This window comes from Otolemur garnettii, unplaced genomic scaffold, assembly GCF_000181295.1.
Source record: "Otolemur garnettii isolate 467f Iridium unplaced genomic scaffold, OtoGar3 scaffold00091, whole genome shotgun sequence".
In the NCBI taxonomy this organism is placed as follows: Eukaryota; Metazoa; Chordata; class Mammalia; order Primates; family Galagidae; genus Otolemur; species Otolemur garnettii.
In genome coordinates, this window is record NW_003852486.1 from 5,091,538 (window position 1) to 5,114,110 (window position 22,573).

Sequence of the window (22,573 nt, forward strand, 5' to 3'; positions counted from 1 at the left end):
CCACCTTAGGTGTATGTGGCTGGCGCCTTAGCCGCTTGAGCCACAGGCGCTGAGCCAAGCTGTGACCCTTTAATACAGTTCCTCAGGTTGTGGGGACTCCCATCCATACACAATATGAGGAACTGTATTAAAGGGTTACAGCATTAGGAAGGTTGAGAACCACTGCTGTAAGGTATTTCAATCAGTAATCATATAAGGCAGATAGTGTTATTATCATCGTCTGTTTTTCAGGTGAGAAAACTGTTCCCTGGAGAAGTGGTCTCTTGCCCAGAGTTATGTAATGACAACAAGCACATACATAGGCTGGGCATGGTAGCTCACGTCTATGATCCCAGCACTCTGGGAGGCCAAGGCGAGTGAACCCCTTGAGCTCAGGAGTTCAAGACCAACCTGAGCAACAGTGAGACTCTGGGGGCCGCACCTGTGGCTCAGTAAGTAGGGTGCTGACCCCATGTACTGAGGGTGGTGGGTTCGAACTCGGCCTTGGCCAAACTGCAACAACAAAAAAATCCAGGCGTTGTGGCGGGCACCTGTAGTCCCAGCTACTTTGGAGGCTGAGGCAAGAGAATCGCCTAAGCCCAGGAGTTGGAGGTTGCTGTGAGCTATGACACCACAGCACTCTACAAAGGGTGACAAAGTGAGACTCTGTTGCTAAAAAAAAAGAGTGAAACCCTGTCTCTACTAAAAATAGAAAAACTAGCTGGGTGTGGTGGTGGGCACTTGTAGTCCCAGCTACTTGGGAGGCCAAGGCAAGAGGATCACCTATGCCCAGGAGTTTGAAGTTGCTGTGAGCTGTGATGCGACTGCACTCTAGCCTGGGTAACAGAGTGAGATTGTCTCAAAAAAAAGCATGTACATAGAACTTCTTGCATGCCAGCACTAGGAGAGTAAAATTCATTTAATCCTTAGAACAACTTGATGGAATAGTTAACTCCATTCTACGGGAGGGAAAAGCTAAGCCACAGCAGTTAAGTAATGTGCTAAACATGAAACATTTGTCCTGGTAATAAGAGGAGGTGTCAGGACTCGAACCCAGACCCTCTGGCACTAGAGCCCAGTACCTGACCAGCACTCTGTACTGCTCTCTGGTGAGTGGGCTCTACAGATCTATCCAAGCAGATGGAGAAATAGGTTCAGTGAAGACCCTGGCCAAGGTCACACAGCTTAATGAAAGTGTGGACTGGATCTGGTTTTTCTGATTTTGTGTTCTTTCTATATACCACATGCCCCTGCCTGAGGACTACCCTCCTCTGAACTGCTCTGAGCTTCTTGTCTGCAGTCCTCTACCCACAGTAGAAATCTGTGGCTTTGCCTTGGGCCCTTGTTTCTGATGAGTCACTTCTGCTTTTCCATGATAAGACTATCAGATCTGGGGCGGCACCTGTGGCTAAAGGAGTAGGGTGCTAGCCCCATATGCCCAGGGTGGTGGGTTCAAGACTGGCCCGGTCAAAACAGAAAAAAAAAAAAAAAAGACTATCAGATGTGAGTCCCCTTTTGGCCTGCTTCCCAGTGCTCCACTGGGTGTCTCAGGCTGGGCTGAATCCTGCAATACAGATATGGACACGTCCCTGCCTTCCATGGTCTGGATGACTGGGGCACTTAGCAAATGTCAACCAGGAGCGAGTAGATCTGGGACCACTGGTAGCTGCTGGGTGGACTGAAGGAGCTGCCCCTCTCCCACCGTTCTTAGGCCCAGCCAGGAGCTGGCCTGAGCGTGCAGGCCAGACTTACCCGAGCCTTTTGCTGTCGTGCCCGCCTCACGATGGCAGCCCTCCTCAATTTGGTGAAGGCTGCTCTCTTCTTCAGTAGGTCATTGTAGAGGAACAGGATCCGCTTCTTCTCTCGCTGAAGGCAAGACAGGGGCCAACAATAGTGACAGTGCTGAGGAGGATGACATTCCCCAAGGTGGAGTTGGAGGGGAGCTGGGTGTAGCGTGTGAAAGCATGTGTGCACACATGTGTGCTTGTGCATGCAGGGATGTAGGAGTGGAGAAGTCTAGGGAAGGGCACACCTTGGGGAAGAAAAAGGCTGCAATGACCCTCCGGAGCCGGTAGCCAAAAGCCTGTAGCAGGCAGAGACATACTAGCAGGCCAGTCGGTAGCACAGCTCTCCAATAGGCCCTGGCATCCAGGCCCACAGGCTGGGGCAGGCAGGCTGCGGGAGAGGGTGGGCCCATCAGCATTCTGGTCAGGGCTAGGCTAGGTACAGGGCAGCCTGTGTTGTATCCCCATCCCAGTGGAAGGTCCTCCCGCTTTCCTCCTGTCTGCCCCTTGCCCTTTAGCACCATGCCATCAATACTGCAGCCACTACCATGAAGCTGATCTTGATAATTTCCACCAGGGTACAAGGTTTTATAGGATAGTGCTGCTCTAGAGGCCTGGGACCTTCCAAGCCTCAAGACACTAGCCTCCAGACTCCTTCACCTCAAGCCTGACATCTCCAAACCTTTCCAGATTGAGCCCTGCTCTGATTTCTCCAACTTGAGCTTGCTGGGCTCGATCTTACCACACCCAAGGCCCAATCCCCAACTCTTTACCTTGGAGTCTTTGACCCTTGCCCTCAGTTCCTCTGATTCAAACCTTCAGCTTCACTCACGCATGTTGTTTGATTCCATCACTGTTTCTGAGGAGGTGTTCAAGGCCCCAATGGTTTTCCTGAGAAGCCGGGCGAGCATGGAATCTCCCTCAACCTTCACCTCCAGTTTGTGGCTGCCTGAGGCCATGAGTGCAGTGTGGGAGAATCAGAAAAGAGCTGGAGTTAAGGGGGTGGGGCGGGATAGGAGCTGAGTGTTGAGGAGGGTCAAGACACACAGATACTTCTCAGCTGCACAGGGTAGTCCACCACTACACTAACCCCCAAATCCTCTCTATTGTAAAGGTAAAGGTTAACTGAACCCCCCTAGTGACAGTTGTCAGGTTGTAAGACTGAGATTTGACCTTGAGGAGAACAGGGAGGAGCTAGGTCACAGAAAAGGGAATGGAGGGCTGGGCATGGGGGCTCATGCCTGTAGTCCGAGCATTCTGGGAGGACAAGTTTGAGACCAGCCTGAATGAGAGTAAGACCCTATCTCCTAAAAAACAACAACAGGCTCAGGCAACTAAGGTGCCAGCCACATACACCGGAGCTGGCAGGTTCGAATCCAGCCCAGGCGAAAAAATAGCCCTCAGCTTGGCGCCTGTGTCTCAAGTGGCTAAGGCACCAGCCATGTACACCCAAGGTGGCAGCCTGTGACCACCAAACAACAATGACGACTGCAACCAAAAAATAGCTGGGCATTGTGGTGGGCGCCTGTGGTCCCAGCTACTAAGGAAGCTGAGGCAGGAGACTTGCTTGAGCCCAGGAGTTGGAGGTTGCTGTGAGCTATGATGCCACGGCACTCTACCCAAGGGAACAGCTTGAGGCTCCTGTCTCAAAAAAAAAAATAGCCCTTGGCTATAGGCTTTCTTGAGGCACATGTGGCTGATCCTTGGGCATTGTGGCAGGCACCTGTAGTCCTAGCTACTTGGGAGCCTGAGGCAAGAGAATCACTTGAGCCCAGGAGTTTGAGGTTGCTGTATGCTGTGATGTCACAGCACTCTACCCAGGGTGACAGCTTAAGACTCTCTCTCTCAAAAAAAACAACAACAAAAACAACAAAACACTAGTGGGGTGCTGTGGTGGGTGCCTCTAATCCTAGCTACTCAGGAGGCTGAGTCAGGAGGATAGCTTGAACCCAAGAGTTTTAGTTTGCTGTGAGCTATGACACCATGGCGACAGTGAGACTGTGTCTCTGACCAGTGGCTCATGCCTGTAATCTTAACAGGAGGCCAAGGCAGGTGGATTGCCTGAGCTCACAGGTTCAAGAACAGACTGAGCCAGAGCAAGACCTTGTTTCTAAAAATAGCCCAGCCTCGTGGCAGGTGCCTATAGTCCCACCTACTTGGGAGGCTAAGGCAAGAGAATCACTTGAGTCCAAGAGTTAGAGCTTACTGTGAGCTATGACGCCACAGGGGCGACAAAGTGAGATGCTGTCTCAAAAAAAAAAAAAAAAAGAATGGAGTTGGTGGTTGAACAGGGGGTGGTGTTGCCTACGGGCTGTCTCTCCAGCAGGCCTGGGACTTGGAGTGGGGAGGCTCACTGTGGAAGGAGTACTGCAGGAAGGAGTGGTGGCTGATGGTGTTGAAGATGGAGTAGAGAGCACCATCTAGTCCGCACAGCACCAGCAGCAGCAGCAAGAGGGGCAGCGTCTCCAGGAGCTCCCTTACCTGCCCAAAGAGCATGAGGGTATACCTGGGCATGCTGCCTGCCTGGGGACGGAGCTCAAGTTGGTGCCTTCTACCCTCCATCCCTGTAGTTGCATCTAGAAGCCTGCTCCTCACGTCATCCTCACCACATTTCTCATTTCTGAGCCCTGGATAGTGGGCTTCCAGGGGAAGATGAGAGTTTTCTCCTCAGCTTTGTGCAGTGGCAGCAGTGTTGATTTGCCCTAGAAAAACATGTTGGTGGCTCGGCGCCTGTGGCTCAAGTGGCTAAGGCGCCGGCCACATACACCTAAGGTGGCGGGTTCGAATCCCCAGCCTGGGCCCTCCAAAAAACAATGATGGCTGCAACCAAAAAAAAAAAAAAAAAAATGGCCAGGCGTTGTGGCGGGCGCCTGTGGTCCCAGCTACCTGGGAGGCTGAGGCAGGAGACTCGCTTGAGCTCAGGAATTGGAGGTTGCTGTGAGCGTGATGCCATGGCACTCTACCCAGGGGGATAGCTTGAGGCTCCGTCTCAACAACAACAAAAAAAACATGTTGGCACAGTTAGGAACCCAAAGCGTGATGCCATTCCCCTCTGCTCTCCTGGACACGAAGCCCACACAGGGCACACAGCAAGGCATCCTTGGGCAGGACCATGCCTGCTCACCAGCTGCTTCCTGCGTTCATCGATCTGACAGAAGTAGGTGCTGATGTACACGTTGTCAAAACGAATATCCCGGTTATAGCTGTCCATGTAGGAGAAGGACCTGTGGATGGAAGGGCAGGGATGCCTCTGTCCCTTCCTGCAGGTTCTCCACACACACCCTCAGCTACGGGCTTCCTTGAGGCACATGTGACTGATCAGACAGCACTCCGTGAGTACCACTTATGTTCTCAGCACTGTGTGAGCAATAGTGACTGCAAGGCAACTCTGCCCTGCCTTCCACACAGTGGGTGAGGCAGGACTTGGAGGCAAGGCATGGCCAGCCTGTGCAGGAGGGTGTGTGTGCCCATGAGGTAGAGACAGGCAAGCAGCCCACAGGAGGAACAGCACGCAGAGGCACAGACATGGGAACCTCCTCAAGACTGTGGGAGTCGGCTCGGCGCCTATAGCTCAACCGGCTAAGGCGCCAGCCACGTACACCTAAGGTGGCGGGTTCGAATCCCCAGCCCGGACCCGCCAAACAACAATGACGGCTGCAACCAAAAAATAGCCGGGCGTTGTGGCGGGCGCCTGTGGTCCCAGCTACTTGGGAGGCGGAGGCAGGAGACTCGCTTGAGCCCAGGAGTTGGAGGTTGCTGTGAGCTGTGATGCCACGGCACTCTACCCAGGGGGACAGCTTGAGGCTCTGTCTCAAAAAAAAAAAAAAAAAAAAAAAAAAAAAAAAAGACTGTGGGAGTCACCTACTCTACCATGACTCCCTTGTCTACCTCTGGAGTCCCTGCCTCTTGGCTTTATCTGCAGATGGTGGCTTTACCAAACCACCATCTTTCTTCCCTTAGCACACCCTTGTCCTGCCCTGGCCACCCTTGACCATAGTAGTGTTGTGTGCAGTGTGCATGCACGCATGTGAGCAAGTGTGAACATGCACTCAGGAGAGCATGCATGAATATGTAGCTATCCTCTATTATCTTCCTAAGGCCCACGTACTGCTTCAGTTTCCCAAGGAAGAAATGTTAATTGTTGGAAATATGTTTAAAACTGTAAAAGTACAATAAGTAAACGCTGTAAAGTGTGAAACATAAGTTCCAACGCTATTGGTTCTGGGGCCCTGTAAAAATCTCACTCTTTGCCTTTAAAATAGAAACTCTGTAACTGTAAATGCAAAGGCTGTGAGCGCCCCCTTGTGGAGAGACCCATGGTGGCAGTGCCTAAGTTTTCCAAGCCAGGCTGCCCTCCCACTAGTTATCCTTTTAGTGAGTGACCTCAGCCAGGTTGAAAGCCTGGAAGTGGCTCTAGCCTCTGGGTCTCCTTCCTCCCCTCCTGAGCTGGTTCTGAGACCTATTTACACCTTTCCTGCTTCCTCCATTTCAAGCCATCTTCCTGCCACACCCTACCTTGGCCAGGCTCTTGACCCAAGCCTGTCCTTGCCTCCAATCTGCCCCCATCCATCTTGCAACCAACTTCAGTTCAGAGCCTTCCTGCAGAGCCTTCCAGACTATTTTGGTTATGTCTATCTCAGCCCCGTCCTCCACCCCAGATTCTGCCCTCTGCATCCTACAATCCTTGCCCAAGGAATACCCTTTTTTCCTTGACCATTGCTCCCTATCCGCAGCCTTGCAGAATCCAGTTACGGCCCTTGCAGGGGCAACTCCTCAGCTCCACACAGCTGTCCTGGTAGTTAGCCCATGATATGGCCCTTGAACCGTCTCAGTCACCACTCCCACTAGCCCATGAACTTCTTGAGGACAAGAATATGTCCCCTTCATCTTTGCCCCTCCATGGCCCCAGAAACACATAACCGCTTACTTGCAGTCACTCTGGGCCCCACAACAGGGGCAGACAGAGAGTAGCCCCTGCAGCTGCCCCTGCCCAGCCCCTGCCCACCCCTGGCACCTGGGGGTGGAGACGGAAAATAGAGGGTCCAGAGGTCAGGAGGGGAGCAAGAGCAGAGAGGCCTGGGCTGCCCAGCTGGATGCTGGGCTGGGTGGGGTTGAGGACTTTGTTCTAAATGGAGGGAAAGTAGCTGCCAACACAGCAGGCAGGAGAAAATGAAAGCAAAATCAGATGATAAAAATGGCACAAAGTCAGAGCCAAGGGGAATATGAAGGGCAAGAAAAAATCAAAAGTCAAAGCTAAATGTAAAAAAAGCCAGTTTTAGGATAAAGGCTGGAAGGAGGCAGATAAATGAAGATGGTTGCCCTTTCAAGATGGTGGGAACAGGGGTAATGTTTCTTCTGACAGAATGTCCACTTTTCCTTTAACTCTGTATAAACAATGAACCTAACTTAAGAAGGCAAAGTTAAAGGAAAAAAACCATTCTGGTTCAGAGTTGGGGATGGGATCTGCAGTTCCATCTTTATCACCTCCCTCCAGGCAGGGCCCCCAGGGAGGGTGAAGGAAGGACTGGGCTAGGGCCCTGACTCACGCGTGGAGGACCAGCAGGAAGGTGCAGGACAGCAGTGCATGCAGCAGCTCCAGGGCTTGCTCCAGCCGGGCCTCCTGGCGCTGCACATAGCCCCGCACCTCGGTGCTCACGGTCTCCCACCTCGTGTTGAGGCCCAGCATGGCAGCCTGCTTCTCTTCCTGGTGGAGGCCATGCACAGGTTCAGCCTGCAGCAGTCTTGCCTGACCCACACCAGCTTCTTGGTGACATCTCTCCCCTGCAACCTGACTCATGTCCCCAGGACCCTCCCAGGATCTCCAGGAGTTGTCCCTTCTGCTCACTATCCTCTCTGACACAGTCTTGCTCCCTTGCACCTGTATCAGCCGATACCAGCTCACACCTAGCTGACCATCCCACTGCATACCAGGCTGGCTTTGTCCCTCTCCCTCAGCACCAACACCATTTCCCTACTTGCCTTCCTCCCCCACCCCGTCCTGTCATCTCTTTCCTATGCCCTTTCACTTGTACTTCTCATACCCTATTCCCTAATGCCCTCCTCCCACTCCCTATCTTCTCCCCCAACCAATGACCTTGCTTCCTACCTTGAGGTTAATCCTGGCTGAGAATTCCCCATCTAGGCTGTGGACAGATTGGTTGATGGAGTCATAGGTCTGCCCAAAGTTGCCTTCCACTGGAATGCGACCACGGCACCAGATCTCCATCACTGGTGGACACGTGGGGCCAAGTAAGGGCTCCATAGCCAGCCTCCAGGCCCCTGCCTGGCTGGCTTGCCTGCCCTCCAGTGGTCCTCTTCATCCTGCCTTCTCCTCTCTGCCCAAGGCTGTCCACCACACTGAGTCTTCCTCTCTCTGCTCTCTTTGGATCCCCAGGAGCCAGTCCTGTTTACTCCCTTCCCACCCTTCTTAACCAAAACAGACACTAATAATGACTGCCAGTGTCTTAGAGCACTCCCTCTGTGTACTAGCTCTGTTACCTGCATTAGCTCTTTGGCTCCTCAAATACCCCTCATTGGATAAATGCTATTATTGTGCCGATCTTTCAGATGAAGAGATGAAGCCGGAGCTTTGCTATAAATCACCTTGGTTCACAAAGCCGGTCAGGGGATGGGCTGCCTGGGAGGGTGCTATGTCCTCAGAGCCTAGGTCCTCCCACCTGACTGCTTTCCTGTGCCACACCTCCCAGTGGGCCCCAAGGACTCAAATCCCTGGCCCTAGTGTTCCCTGAGCTCCTGCCACTGTGCTGACCCTTGGCAATGCTACAGAAGAACTTGAACTTCATGGGCAGACAGAGCAGGTGATTGAGGAGTGGGACCCAAATGTGTTGCATGCACTGTTCATGCTTCTTGTCAAACCAACGGCGGCAGCTGAGCATGGCTTTGTTTACAACATCTGTAGGAGGGAGGAAGGGGTGTTAAGGTCCCTACATCCTAACCTAGAGCCCCAGCGCAGCCACCTGCCCAGGGACACCCCTCACAGGAGCAGCGCAGCTTAGTCTTCAGCTCATACATCTTCTGTGTTGAGAGGTGGACTCTGGAGGCTGGGGCTTGGCGGGTCTCTACCCCTTGGGCTGCCTCCTCTGTGTCTGTGACATTCTCAGGCGTGTAGCCGGCCTCACTATTCACCTGGGCATCCAGGTCTTCAAAAGAACTGGTGATGTTCTGAGTCTCTGCTGTCAATGATTCTTTGCTGCCCTGGAATTGGAGGGGGAGGGAGAGGGAGGACAGAGTGGCAGGTGGGGGTTTAGATTTTCTTCTGCCTGACAGCCTGTCCTCCCAACAATAGCCAAACTTTATGCTCTTACCACAGACCTACAGGGAGCCTAGGCCCTGAGACACAGCCTCTCACCTCAAATTTCCCTCCATCCATAGTCCAGGAAGCTCCCTCTCTCACCAGCTGCCTCAGCTATGCCCCAGGTATTAACTGCACTCATGTCCTAGATTCCCACTTCCTCCTCCAGCCTCCCATCCCAGATCCTTACTAGTCAATGATGCCCCAGGTCCTTGGACTCACCCTTCAGCACTAATCTTTTAGACTATGTCTTCTTTTTTTTTTTTTTGAGATGGAGCCTCAAGCTGTTCCCCTGGGTAGAGTGCCATGGCATCACAGCTCACAGCAACCTCCAACTCCTGGGCTCAAGCGAGTCTCCAGCCTCAGCCTCCCAAGTAGCTGGGACTACAGGCGCCCGCCACAACGCCTGGCCATTTTTTTTTTTTGGTTGCAGCCATCATTGTTGTTTGGTGGGCCCAGGCTGGGGATTCAAACCTGCCACCTTAGGTGTATGTGGCTGGCGCCTTAGCCGCTTGAGCCACAGGCGCCAAGCCTAGACTATGTCTTCTGAATTCCCCAACTTCCAAGTCCCTTAGCTCCCATCTCCCCAATTCTCCACCTCTCCAATTCTCCTAAATCCCCAATCTCCAGACCTCAAATAACCAGTTCCCTAGTCCCCTGGTCTTCAAAATTCCTGAACTACTCAAGACCAAGGCCCCCAATTTTCCTAGGTGTTCTATTTTGCTGCCTAGAGTATTGCTCACTCAGGATATGTCCCAGTGATTGGGAGACTCTCCTGGCATTTTGTGTCCCAGAACCAGGATACATTCTGCAATGCTCAGAAACTGACCTGCAGAAAATACCAGCAGTATCCCCACTGAGAAACTGTAAAGCCAGGGTGTCTGTTCCCAGCTCATGCCAACTTGGCCCAGGGAAAGGGACCCCCAGGCTGCCTATGCAGAATCCTTACCAGAAGGTCCTTGAACACGGTTCGCAAGGGGGCTGTGGAGATGCGCCATGATGCCCGGGTGTTGTTGACCTGCAGTTCCACAGTGCAGCCCACCGATGATATCACATTGTTAAGGTTGTGCCGCAGATTGGCCACTGGCCCTGGAGGAAGATCCCTGGTGGGTCACCTCTCTGTAGAACCAATGCTTTCCCAAACCCACCCCTCACCCTTGCTCTGTATTCAGTGACCATCTTCTAGAACTACACCGTGACAGGGACAGGAGGTCTATGAGAGGTCATCTTACTCAACCCTTGATTTTTTTCACTCATGTAAATTGAGGACGCACAGAGGTGGGGAGGAGCTCTCCTAGGGACACACAGCAATTTGGCACAACTGGGATTAGATCCCATCTTTTCTCCTTCCTAGGTCTGGCTCTCATTGGATGGCCCACCCAGGGTTACTAGCCAGCACTCAGGGCACACACTCACCTTCATAGATGGCAGCCAAGGCATATCCCAGGACAAAGAGCCTGCCCTCTCTGCCCAGCATCTTGGGTACCAGCAGGAGGCTGGCACAGCGGATGTGAGGAGAGGTCCCCCAGCTTATGGCCCCCAAGCCTGTCAGGAAAGCCCCCAAAAGCAGTAGGGTAGGTGTGGACACCATCCCACCCATTGTGCTCACCACAGCACCCAACTGCAGCAGTCCTGGTTGGAGCCACCACTGTCCTGCCCTTATGTCCATTCATATGGACTTTGATAAGCTTCCTAGGCCACTCATTCATTCATCCACCTGCCACTTACAGAGCTCAACTGTGTGCCAGTCTGGAAGGGTGTGAAGAGGGGACTGGAGTTTAAAAAGCTGCAAGTGTGTGCATAAGAGGTGCTTGTTTGCATTAGGGAAGGATACTAACATGTTTCATGTCCAGCATGGAGCTGTACCTGCCCTAGGTGATGATGGGAGCAGAGAGAGCAAGACCAACATACTGGAAATGAGCATGGTCAGAGGAGCGGCCAGAGGCCACCTGGGTATTCCCAGTGCTCTGACACCTGCAGCTCTTCCAACTGGGATGCCGGGGATGTTTTCACAGTCTCACATGTGTCTCCTTGTGGTCTCTGCAAGGAGACAGGGAGTTCCTTAAAGCTCATAATCCAGGAGAGAGACAGATGAGTAAACAAATGACTGCAACGGGATGTGCTAAGCGCACAAGGGAGGCGCTTACAGAGAGCTGTGGGAGCCGTGAAGGGAGGAGGCATTTCTACAGGGAGGGGTGGGGCTGGGAGGCTGGACAAAGAGATGATGAGTCAGCTGGGCCTGGAAGATGAGTAAGTGTTGTTAGGAGATGTCGATGGCATTCCGGGCCAAAGGAACAGCATAAGCTGCTCAGGGAAGCTAGAAGATTCCTGTGTTGATGGAGTGTTCATCCAATGATAGCCAAATCAAATCTCAAATCTTTGTACTTCCCTCCATCTCTACCCTCTTAGAGGATGGTAGCCCCATCATCTCTCACTGGGACTGTAGCTTTCTAACTAGTGTTCCTGCTTTCTCTCTTGCTACCTTATATTTCAATTTTCACAAAGGAGCCAGAATGATCTCGTAAAAGCATTTATTGGATCATGTCCCTTCCCTGCTCCAAGCCATTCAGTGACTTTCTATCACATGTGGGACAAAATCCAGACTCCCTTTACATGGCCTACCAGCCCTCATGGTCTGGCCCCTGCCTACCTTCAGAGGTGATCTCATGAGACTTGGCCCTTCACCTACCACGTCCACCCACACAGACTGTTGCTGTGCCTTGGACACGCCAGGCTCCTGCCTCCTCTCGTGTCTTTGCCCTGACTGTGCCCTGCCAGGAGCACTCCTCCCCGGCCCTTCACGTGGCTGCCCCCACCTAGTCAAACAGGCCTGTGGCACCAAGTGCCACCCACAATTTTTTCTGCCCTTCTCCTCGCTAACATAACTTGGGTTTTGTTCAAGAGCAATAGCTTGGCCCTGTGCTGGCTGCTGAGGGGGTAAATCTGGATCTGTCTAAACCAACTGTGGTATAACACGGCATTGAAAAGGACTTGTTCTGTGGTCTTGGCCTTTTGGCCAAAGACTCAGCTGAGGACAATAGCTGACAAATAGTTGCCCTGGGTTCTAAAGAGAGGGTCCTGGCACTGCTGGTGTCTTCCTTGGGCTCACCAAAGGAGCAAACAAGTCTTTCGCTCTAGCCCAGCCGGTCCACACAGAGAGCAGAAACGTGAACATCCTGGCAGTGGAAAGAAGCATCTGGGGGGAGGGGCACAGAGAGTCTGTGGAGAGCATGGGTGTCACATGTGAGAGGCTTCAGAGTCCCAGGACTCCTCAGGGAATGGCACTACAAGAAGGGGAATCTGCCTCATCCCTCCTGGGCTGGACTGCTACCAAGCCCTCGAAGGGTCACCCCAGGGCTGCCCCCAGAGCATGGAGGTCTGGGGGGCGTTTTAGGGTTGCTCAACAGGGCCTCTCTTGCATGCGAGCATGGAGACTGGCGTCATCCCTCATCAGGGCAGCCACACAGGGCCCTGCTTTCCCCATATGGCAGGGCAAGGATATGTACATTTCCCCTGGGATAGGGGGATGTTTTGAGGGGCAGCAGATCTGAGTTTTCTGTGAGGTTCCCCTCTAAGAAGGCAGCTTGCTTGAGGCACAGGTCCAAAAGTAAGAGGCTATGGGTGGCCTGTAGGAGCTGAAGGGGGCTTCATTAGGGATCAGCCAAGTAGAACTGCCCTTGGCAGGAGACTGGGCACTACCAAGGTCTGCAAAGAGCCTCCAAAGAGACCACATGAACCCACCAAGACAGCCAGGGAGTGAGCACCTGCCATATAGAGGGCACCGGCAATGGAATTATAACAGTATTGATGACTCCAGACTTTTGTCCCTTTTCCTCTTATTCTTCTAATCTCCTTTCTGACATCAGAAGAACCAAAAAGGGAAGGAAATGGAGAAAAAAGTGAAAAAGCAGGCCAAGGCCCCTTCTCTATAGCAAGGAATTGGGCCTGCGCCAAGGGGTGAGGGTAGGGTGAGGAGGGAAGACGCTTGAAAATGGAGCTGAGGTTAAATTTTTGATATATAGAGTAGGTTGGACCTCTCAACCCCCTGAAAATAAGTTATAATTACAGAAGCAGGGCTAGGTCTTCCAAAGGAAAATCACCAGAAAGCTAAGGCATCTGTGTGAAAGATCATCAATGGGAGACTATGTCTGAAAATGGCATCAGAGCAAAAGTATCCACCAGGATTCATTCAACAAACTGATGATGATGCTAATTCCATCCCCTTGCCTGGGATAAGCTCAGGAAAGGACATGTGTTGTAGTTCTGACCGAACAGTTGGGAGAGGAAGTCTTCTGGGGGGATTATAGGGAAGTTTTCCTTGTTCCGTAAAAAGGAAATGAGAAAGGGATGTTCCATTCTCTCTTTTCTGGTGGTTGACATTCTCATATAGAGATATGATGTTTGGAGTTGCTGAAACCATTTTGTGACCTGAAGAGGAGTGGGTGACAGGCCAAAGATGGCAGAGAGAAAACAGTACAGGAACCCAAGTCCTGGGTGGGGTTAGTGAGCTGCTGAATTATCCAAACTTCAAAACCACCCTACCTTGAAACCTTTTACTATGTGAGATAATAAGCTTCCTCCATGGGTAAACCACTTTCAGGTGGGTTTTCTGCTCTTGCAGCTCAATGCCTCCTGACACAGATCTCTGTTCAAACACACCTTCTATGAGAAGCCTTCCCTGGCTAATCAAGTCGGGGCAGCTCCCCAGGCTCTTTTTATCATGTTGCCTTGTTTTACTTTTTTCATAGTACTTGTTACCATCAGAAATGCTCTTATTTATCCTTCACTTTTTTTTTTTTTTTAGAGACAGAGTCTCACTTTGTCACCCTCAGTAGAGTGCTGTGGCACCACAGCTCACAGCAACCTCCAGCTCTTGGGCTTAGGAGATTCTCTTGCCTCAGCCTCCCGGGTAGCTGTGACTACAGGTACTCGCCACAACACCCAGCTATTTTTTTTTGCAGTTTGGCTGGGGCCAGGTTCGAACCCGCCACCTTCAGTATATGGGGCCAGTGCCCTACTCACTGAGCCACAGGCACTACCCTTTTTTTTTTTTTTTTTTTGAGCCTGAGTCTCACTTTGTTGCCTGGGTAGAGTGCCTTGGTGTCATAGCTCACAACAACCTCAAACTCTTGGGCTCAAGTGATCCTCCCAGGTAGCTGGGACTACAGGCACCGACCACAACGCCCATCTATTTGTTTTTTTAAGGGAAGGAGTCTTGCTCTTGTTCAGGTTGGCCTTGAATTCCTGAGCTCAGGCAATCCGCCTGGCTTAGCCTCCCAAAGTGCTAGGATTACAGGCGTGAGCCACTGTGCCTGGCCACTGTGCCTGGCCTATCCTTCACATATTATCTAACTCTCTCCACTGGAATGTAAGCTCCAAAAACCCTGGGTGCTTGTCAGCCGTGGTCATGGCTGACCCCTCAGCAGGTGCTCAGTAAGTGCAGGTGAAAGAATGAATGAATGAAGGAATAAACTGAATTTCTTAGGTCAAGAGAGAGGAGGATTATGAAGTGTTGTGGGGTCTAGACTATATCACATGGGCAAGGGAGAGGCCCTCAGATGGGAAAGAGTTCTTGAAGGCAAGGACTTTGTTTTCTTCCTTAAATTGGAAACCTTTTCTCTCTAGACCTCCCCCTAAAGCCCAAGAGGGGGCTGAAGCCACAGGAAGCTCAGGCACAGACAAGCTCTGACTCCTTCCTGGGCATGTGAGGCAGGCTGCGTTTGGCCTTTGCCCAGCACTGACCCACCAAGCTGTACAGCATCAGCATCTTCTGCTCTTCTTGGATATTTATGGGGTTCACCAGGAGCTGAAAGAGACCTACAGGCACAGGGTGAAGCCAAGGGTCAAAAGATGGGTCCTGGACCCAGTCTGGCCCCTGCCCACTCATACCTTTTGTTTCCATACTCACCAATGGCCAGGAGCCCCCCAGTGCCTGCCCCCAGCAGGAAAGCAGTGACAGGAAACTCGCCCAGCTGGCGCCACAGGAAGCGGCTGTAGGAGACTGGCAGCCCCCAGCTCAGAAGCTTCTGCACCGCTGGGAGGGGACAGTTGCTCTCAGTAGCCCACTCCTCTGGCTGAGAGGTAGCTTGTGAGGTTACGGGTTTGCAGGAGGGAGAGAGGCTGGGAGAAGATGAAGGACCCTGAGGAAATGGGCCTATGCTGGAGGGGGCCACTGAATGAGAGAGGTGGAGGCTGGGGGACTCCACAGTGCGGGAATCTGTGTGGGACCCATGTGGAAGATGGGGCAGAGGAATGGGGTTGGGGTAAGACCTCCGCTGACTCACTGGAATGGGGCAGCCTCCGTCTTTGCCCTTTGGTTCCATTCTGATAATGTTTAATGTCCATGAGTCTGTTCTGGGGATGACCCTCTCATCCCAGAAGGCCCTGCAAGGATTTCCTTGGACAGGAGGTCCTGGTGAGAGAAGAGCAGGGTGCCTGTCTCCTCGGTCTCACTGGCAGCCTAGGCCTGAGCCCTGCGTTTTCACTCCCTCTGTTTTGAGAAGTGGAGAAGATTAGACACCTACCTATCCCGACCCAGTCCTTGGAACTGGGTAGAGGATTCCCAGATAGATGCAGTAGAGCCCTTTGGAACCTTGGAATATGGTGAGAAATTCCAGGAGCACGGAACTTGGTAGGCCTCTCCTGGAGACGGGCAAACGTTTGGTCTCAGCAGCCATGCCCCAAGTCTCAAAGGAAGCTGCACGCTCCCTGTGGGAAGAGGAGCCTGGCGTGGCACGAGCTTTGGTCCGCAGTGTGGGGGGCTTCACACTGGGCTTGTTGCTGGCCACAGCCTATGGGCTCCTGGAGCTGTTGGTGGAAGGGCACAGCCCCTGGGGCTGCCTGGTGGGCACCCTCACTCTGGCTGCCTTCCTTAGCCTGGGCCTGGCATTCTCCCGTCAGGTCCGAGTCACTGTCTTCTTGCTGCTGCCCCAGGCCTTCTCCAGTGAGTCTGGCACCCCGGGAGAGGACAGATTCTAGAGCAGAGGCTGGGGCAGGAAGGATCTTAGGGGAGGCAGAAAGTTAAGAGAAATATTCTGAAGGCTTACAAGGCCAGGGTCCTGGTTCTGATGGAGCTGTCACCTCTAGGGCAGGGTCGGACACTGCTGTTGGTAGCTGCCTTTGGGTTGGTGCTGCAAGGGCCTTGCGCCAACACCCTACGAAACTTCACCCGGGCCAGTGAGGCTGTAGCCTGTGGGGCAGAGCTGGCTCTGAACCAAACCACTGAAGTGTTGGAGCGGGCCAAGCAGCCCCTTGTCAGTGAGTGTCCCCACCCACTGCCCTCGCTATCTCCTGCTGGCCTCCATAGCCTCCTCTTGCCCTGCTTGTCCCGCAGTCCCCTGGCTTCATTCTTCTCTGTTGAAATTGTTTCCTACTCTGAAAACAACCAGGTCTGACAAGGACCTCTGAGCCCTGTTAGAACCCGTACCTGGGGCTCTCTGGCCCCTCTGCTCTCAGATTACCTCCCAGGCACAAGTACCCAGGCTTGTGTCCTCTGGGATAGCAGCACCTCTGGACTGCCTGCTCCACGGCAGAGCAAGGAGGCTCATGATACTCCACACCTGCCACCCAGGTGCCCTGAACAAGATTAAAGCTATCGCCTGGAAGACTAAAGAGGTGGCTGACCGGGTCCGCAAGTTCTTTCGGTCTATCATGGATGGTGTGAAGCATATAGGTAAGCACATTACTATGTCTAATTTGGGGGGAAGTCAAGGTGTACCCAGTCTTTTCACCCTCACCCCTCACTCCCATCCAGCTCTCTTTGGGTTCCTCCCTGGGCTGACTAGTATCCGCTGGACACAGCACAGCCAAACCCCTGACCATGGGCCTCTCTAGCTCTGGGTGTGGTGCTACTGTTTCCCGAACTCCAACAAGTGGCCGTGGGTCTCCAGCCCTGGGTACCAGCCCCATGGTTGTCCCCAGCCAGAGCCCTGCGAAACGTGTGGTACTGGCTCCTGCACATTGGTGACGTGTGCAACTCAGAGCTGGGCAACCCTTACTTGAAGTGTGCCCAGGTTTTTGATGACGCCAAGGACAAATGCACGAAGATCCTGCCACAAGTCTACCATCTGTGTTACGCGCTCATGCCCTTCAAACTGGTGCTCTGTGGACTTGCCAGCTGTGAGAAAGCCAGGCCTTGATGCAGGGAGGAGCTGATGTGGGCAGGGGCCTGGTGTAGAAGTGTGGGGGGTCACTTGGGAGGGCTGGCCCGGGGGAGCAGGAGGGGACAACAAATATGGAACCAGTGAAGATGTTGGACCCAGCGTGGGGTGCACAGGGAGTGCACAGCAGGTAGTGGAGGGTGGGCAACATAGAGGGGCTAAAAGGTCTTAAGCCAGTGGTTCTCAACCTTCCTAATTCCACAATATATTTTCATTGTTAAAAAGGTGTCGTGACCCATAGGTTGAGAACCGCTATTTAAGCAAATGCGGAGGCTAAGAGGCCCTGTTAGAAAGGGTGTTCCTGGGAGGTGGGAGGTGGGGTCTGTCTCTGCCCTTCCTCCCAACACTCAGCAACCTCCCGCTCTCAGTGGTCCAGGTATTCTGTGTCATCCCTAAGTACATCCAGCCCTTCCTGCGCAAGACCATCGGCACCCGTGAGTGACCCCTCCTAACTCCTGCCACACGGTGCTCCCAAAGGGTCACCTTCCCACACCCCGGTATGGCTGTTCCCAGGCCAAGTTCCCATTCCACACATGAGAATGAAAAAGCAGAAAAGGACCTCAGGAGGTTCCCCGGGCCAATGACTGTGCTGGGGAGGTGCCTCATCAAAGCTTGACTTCAGAGAGGTGCCCGTAGCTTGGTGGGTAGGTTGTTGGCCACATACACCGAGGCTGCCAAGTTTGAACTTGGCTCGAGCCAGCTAAAACAACAATGACAATTACAACAAAAAATAGCTGGGCATTGTGGCAGGCGCTTGCAGTCCCAGCTACTTGGGAGGCTGAGGCAAGAGAATCGCTTAAGCCCAAGAGTTGGAGGTTGCTGTGAGCTGTGATGCTAGAGCACTCTACTAAGGGTGACAAAGTGAAACTCTGTCTCAGAAAAAAAAAAAAAAGCTTGACTTCAGAGCAGCTGAGAACAGGACCAGGGCCATATGGAGCACTTTTTACGTGCTGGACATAGGCCAGGTGCTGAGTACATATGGTGGTGGCCCAGATATGGGGCTTTGTCCCCTCCTCTGTAGGCCTAAGCACTGGGGCTCCCAGCTAGTCTGTGAGGTGCCAACCCCCTCGCTGTGCACAGCCGCCCTCTCCCAACTCTCTTGTTCACTCCGGCACTTGCCCCAGCTGTGAAGAAGCTGATTAACCGGGTGCGACAAGAGTTCGAGTTCAACATGACCATCACCCATCACTTCTCCGTGGATCTCAACGCCTCTCGGAGCCTGTCCCAGGTGGCTGTGGACCTCCATGAGGCTGTCAGCATGAAGCTGCACCGTTTCCGGGAGGCCCTGGCTCTCATGGGCTATACCACACCACTGCTGCTCACCCTGCTCTACCTGCAGTGAGGCTGAGGGGGCATCCCAGGTGGGTGGTGGTGCCTGCAGGGTCTGGGCACGGTGCTGAGGGCCTCACATGTGCTGCACACCCCACCAGAGCCCTGTTTTACCGCTACTGTTACCTGCACTGGGATCATTATGACAATGTCTACATCACCAGCCGATTTCTAAGCATGGAGGCCGCGCGCTCTGCTGCAGGGCTGCCCACAGTGCTGCCGCTCAGCGCCCACGAGGCTGCTCACTACATCCAGCCAGGTGTGGTGCTGAATGGGGGCCAGAGAGGCCAGGGCTTTCTTCGGTCCCACAGCCCAGACTCTGAGCCGCTGAGGGGCGAGGGCAAGGGGGAGCAGAGGAGGGACAACTCAGAGCTTAAGGGAATTTAGAGCTGAGGGGAAAATACAGTCCTTAAGGAACTCTCAGTTGGCCAGGAGAATGCAGCTTCCCCTGGAGAATGCAGACAGACCAGAAGGGCAGGAGGTGCTTCTGGGTCACGCAAGCGGGGCAGACATGGAATGCACAGTGAAGCTGGGAAGACTTTCTAGGACGGGAGCAGGAAGTATGAATATGTTAAGATGGAGAGAGGACCACCTGTGAGGTGGAAGCGGGGTAGGGGGATGATAATGAGACAGGAGGGAGGGTTCCTGAGGCCCCGCCCAGGTGGAGATGCTAGGCCAGCTCCTCCCTAGCCACGGAGCCTGCTGACCCTGAAGTTTCCCACCCTGGCTTTAGATCTTCACTGCTTCCTTTTCTTTCCTCTTCTTGATGATCAAACAGGCCCCAGTTTGAGCAGAGGCAGGAGCCTTCTCCAGGAGCTGGGGTCTGGAGGGTGGGAGCACTGGGGAGCACCCTTCTAACTGTGTCCCCCACTCAGGCTCCATCTTCCTGTCCCGATGGGAGCAGTTAGTTTATGTCATGGAGACCTTCAACCTCATAGGACACCTGTTCCTCGTGCTGCTCCTGGTCTTCCTGGACTATACTGTCTTCTGGGTGCTTGACCTGGCCCGGTACCAACTGCAGGGGGAGATTGTGGCCCGCAGTGAGTATCTGTGCCTCCTCCTGCACCCACTGCAGCCTGGTCTGCTCCTGCACCCTCCTGCTCCAGCCTTCTCTTTCTCACTCTCAGCCCTGGAGCACCGCCTGAATGTCCTGAGTCTCTGCTACTTACAGCCTCTGATGGTGCCCTTGTTCCAACTCTATCCTCTGCCCAGGTTCAGTTTGGAAAATAATAGAGCAGTTAAAGACATAAGCTCTAGTGTTAGGCTGGCTTGGGGTTCAAATCCCAGCTCAGTCCTTTACCAGGAGGTGACTTTAAGCAAGTTGCTTCACCTGGCAGGGCTCCAGTGTCCATCAGAGCAGTGTGGTGACAATGTTAGCAGTCTCTCTGGGCTACTATGGGGAGGAAATGAGATCATGTCCACTGACCACCTGGTAGCCCATTTAGACCACTGAGAGTGTGCCGCAGTCAAGGAATGTAATTAATCAAATTCTGCGTGCCAGAGGACCAACAGAAAAAGTGTGTGATGGCTCACACATAGCTGTAATCTTAGTACTCTGGGAGGCCAAGGGGTGGCTTGGGTGGCTTGCTTAAGGTTATGAGTTCAAAATCAGCCTGTGCAAGTGCAAGACCTCCTCTCTATTAAAAATAGAATAACTTGCCAGGTGTTGTGGGCACCTATAGTCCGGCTACTCAGGAGGCTGAGGCAGGAGGATTGCTTGAACCTAGTAGTTTGAGTTTTCAGTAAGCTATGATGGCACACTCTACCCAGACCCTCTAAGGGGTCTGTCTCAAAGAAAAAGAAAAAAAAAAAGCAAACAAAAGACAATTCCCAAATAAACAATGAAGTGCTGAGGCCAGTGCCTACCACACAGTCAGTGCTTCCAAACCTGTGGGCTCCATCTGTGGGAGGTCTGGTGGCTCTACTGCAGCTTCCCTACAGTTACAGGAAGATCTTTGGGGAGGGTGTCAGGACACCCCAGAATCCAGGAACCGGAACTGTAGACATTTAGGGATGTGACCACAGAATTTTCTCCAAGAGGGCAGGTATAGCTGACCCAGCTCAACATGGTTTATGTAGGGAAATGATGTTGGAGAATACAGAAACCTGGGCTCCCTGGGTTTCACTGTCTCTAAGCCAAACCTGATTACCTGTCTTGGGTGTGAAGAGACGTGAACAGCAGCAGGACACCCAGCTCCCAGCTGTGCCTTCTCAGTCCATTCAAGACCATTTTGCCAAGTAGGACATAATTGTTTCCTTTCAAAAGATGGTACTGAGAAGATATGGAAGCTATGGCCTTGAGAATTTAAATGTAGTGAAATGCTAGGAGAGTGTGGAGTGGCCAGAGATGGTCGCCTTAACACCGCCTGCCCCATCAGTGTCCTCCGTACCATCACAACCAACTCTAGGTGAGCTAGGTTGCATGAGGTTAAAGTAAAATCCTTAATGTGCGTTGGCCACTGCTGTTTCTGTGCTGGATCCTACACTGCTGAACCCTTAATCTTCATGAGAAGCAGCCGATGTTAACTTGCTGAAGAAGGAGACACCATGAGAAGGAGAACCAAAGTGCTCATCAACAGCCAGCTCAGCCAAGAAGCACAGCTGCCCAGTCAGTCACTAGCTGACCACACATTCCTGAAGGAGTCCAGATGAGACCAAAAAAATGACTCATCTCAGCACAGCTTAATATTGCTCACCTACCCAATCATGAGCTAAAAAATAAAATACTAAAATAAAATAAAATAAATGCTTCTGGGTGGTCATGGAAGCAAGGGGTGGACTCACTGCCTATTAAGGTCATCTCAGATCTGGTGGCCTGGTCAGGCAGACTAGATACCAGTGCCACCAGCCTGGACCATGAGCCAGTCCCATTGCAGGCCCCAGGATACCAAAAGGATATCAGCGGCCACTAGTTAGAGGTATTGGCCCTGCCTATGGCGGGACTGCTCCACTTCCCACCTTCCAGACTGTGTGGCCTCTTCTGTATGGTTTAGGGGCAAATGCCAGGAGCACCACTTACACAGTGTCTTTGTGCCAGGCCCCGTGTTGGTCTCTATAACCGTGGAAGGGACTGGCTATGCTGGGAATATTTATCGTGACCTGGTGTCGGCATTTGACATCCTGCAGCAGGGCAACATCAGTATTTTGTCCCCGCGCTGCCTCCTGCGTCCCTCAGAGCCCAATGCCACTGGCTACCTAGTAATCGGTATTAACTACACTCTGAGGGCACTGGGGGCATGAACTGCCGGAGGGGCGGGAGGCCAAGGGGCATAGCAAGCACCTCGTGCACACTGCAATGGTCACTGTGCTCACTATGTCCCCAGGCATCATGTATGGCCTGTGCTTCTTTGTCACTCTGTTTGGCAACTACATCAGTCGGCTGCGGCGGGTCATCTGTGCCTCCTACTATCCGTCCCGGGAGCAGGTGAGCAGCCCCCACTCCTTCCCAGGATGGTAAGCTATGGCTGTCTTGGCTTTGGGAGCCTCACACTCTTCAGCACTCTCCTCTGGCTGAACCCAACGCACATTGTCTGGGCTGCAGGCCTCTAGACCCCAATGGGGCTTCCTGAGACAGCACTTGCCTCCAAAGTTTTGTGAAAACTGTGGGGAACAGGGGCAGTGTTGGCACATCGAGGTGTACATTCATTTTCTCATCGCTCAGGGATGTGACCACAGAATTTTCTCCAAGAGAGCAGGTATGCTATGAGCACCTACTGCATGCTGTCACCAGGCTGGTCTCTGTGACGCTGAGATGAGCAGCGCAGGCTGGACCTCACAGTCCAGCAGGTTTTGAACCAGACATTGCAATTTAAGATTTATTTTTATTTTTTATTTTATTTATTTTATTTTTGGGGGATAGAGTCTTGCCTTGTAGCCCTTGATGGAGTGCAATGGGGTCATAGCTCACAGCAATTTCCAACTCTTGGGCTTAAGCGATTCTCTTGCCTCAGTCTCTCAAGTAGCTGTGACTACAGGTGCCCACCACAATGCCCAGCTTTTTTTTTTTTTTT

At 52.8% G+C, this 22,573-nt stretch overlaps 2 protein-coding genes across 3 annotated transcripts in view; one reads left to right on the plus strand and one right to left on the minus strand.

The window, feature by feature from the left end:
* The window catches only part of DCST1 (DC-STAMP domain containing 1), a 17,615-nt gene extending 1,968 nt beyond the window's left edge, over nt 1–15,647 (minus strand). The window contains exons 1-16 of one of the 2 annotated variants that reach the window (XM_003795318.1): nt 15,600–15,647; nt 15,360–15,487; nt 14,984–15,109; nt 14,818–14,892; nt 10,492–10,620; nt 10,025–10,164; nt 8,762–8,978; nt 8,533–8,676; nt 7,870–7,991; nt 7,310–7,467; nt 4,888–4,987; nt 4,370–4,465; nt 4,118–4,244; nt 2,596–2,712; nt 2,012–2,154; nt 1,732–1,845 (exon numbers count right to left, since the gene is read on the minus strand). In XM_003795318.1, the coding sequence (XP_003795366.1) occupies nt 1,732–1,845; nt 2,012–2,154; nt 2,596–2,712; nt 4,118–4,244; nt 4,370–4,465; nt 4,888–4,987; nt 7,310–7,467; nt 7,870–7,991; nt 8,533–8,676; nt 8,762–8,978; nt 10,025–10,164; nt 10,492–10,620; nt 14,818–14,892; nt 14,984–15,109; nt 15,360–15,420 (1,869 nt within the window). In that variant the 5' untranslated portion in view covers nt 15,421–15,487; nt 15,600–15,647. The remainder of the gene's footprint in view (nt 1–1,731; nt 1,846–2,011; nt 2,155–2,595; nt 2,713–4,117; nt 4,245–4,369; nt 4,466–4,887; nt 4,988–7,309; nt 7,468–7,869; nt 7,992–8,532; nt 8,677–8,761; nt 8,979–10,024; nt 10,165–10,491; nt 10,621–14,817; nt 14,893–14,983; nt 15,110–15,359; nt 15,488–15,599) is intronic. The other variant, XM_003795319.1, reaches the window with a different exon arrangement.
* Nucleotides 15,648–15,697: 50 nt separating this feature from the next.
* DCST2 (DC-STAMP domain containing 2) overlaps nt 15,698–22,573 on the plus strand; it is a 13,493-nt gene continuing 6,617 nt past the window's right edge. Inside the window, exons 1-10 of the mRNA XM_003795407.1 lie at nt 15,698–16,018; nt 16,162–16,332; nt 16,646–16,747; nt 16,996–17,193; nt 17,603–17,668; nt 18,359–18,572; nt 18,665–18,822; nt 19,439–19,603; nt 21,601–21,768; nt 21,887–21,987. Coding sequence (XP_003795455.1) covers nt 15,751–16,018; nt 16,162–16,332; nt 16,646–16,747; nt 16,996–17,193; nt 17,603–17,668; nt 18,359–18,572; nt 18,665–18,822; nt 19,439–19,603; nt 21,601–21,768; nt 21,887–21,987 — 1,611 coding nt within the window. The 5' untranslated portion in view covers nt 15,698–15,750. The remainder of the gene's footprint in view (nt 16,019–16,161; nt 16,333–16,645; nt 16,748–16,995; nt 17,194–17,602; nt 17,669–18,358; nt 18,573–18,664; nt 18,823–19,438; nt 19,604–21,600; nt 21,769–21,886; nt 21,988–22,573) is intronic.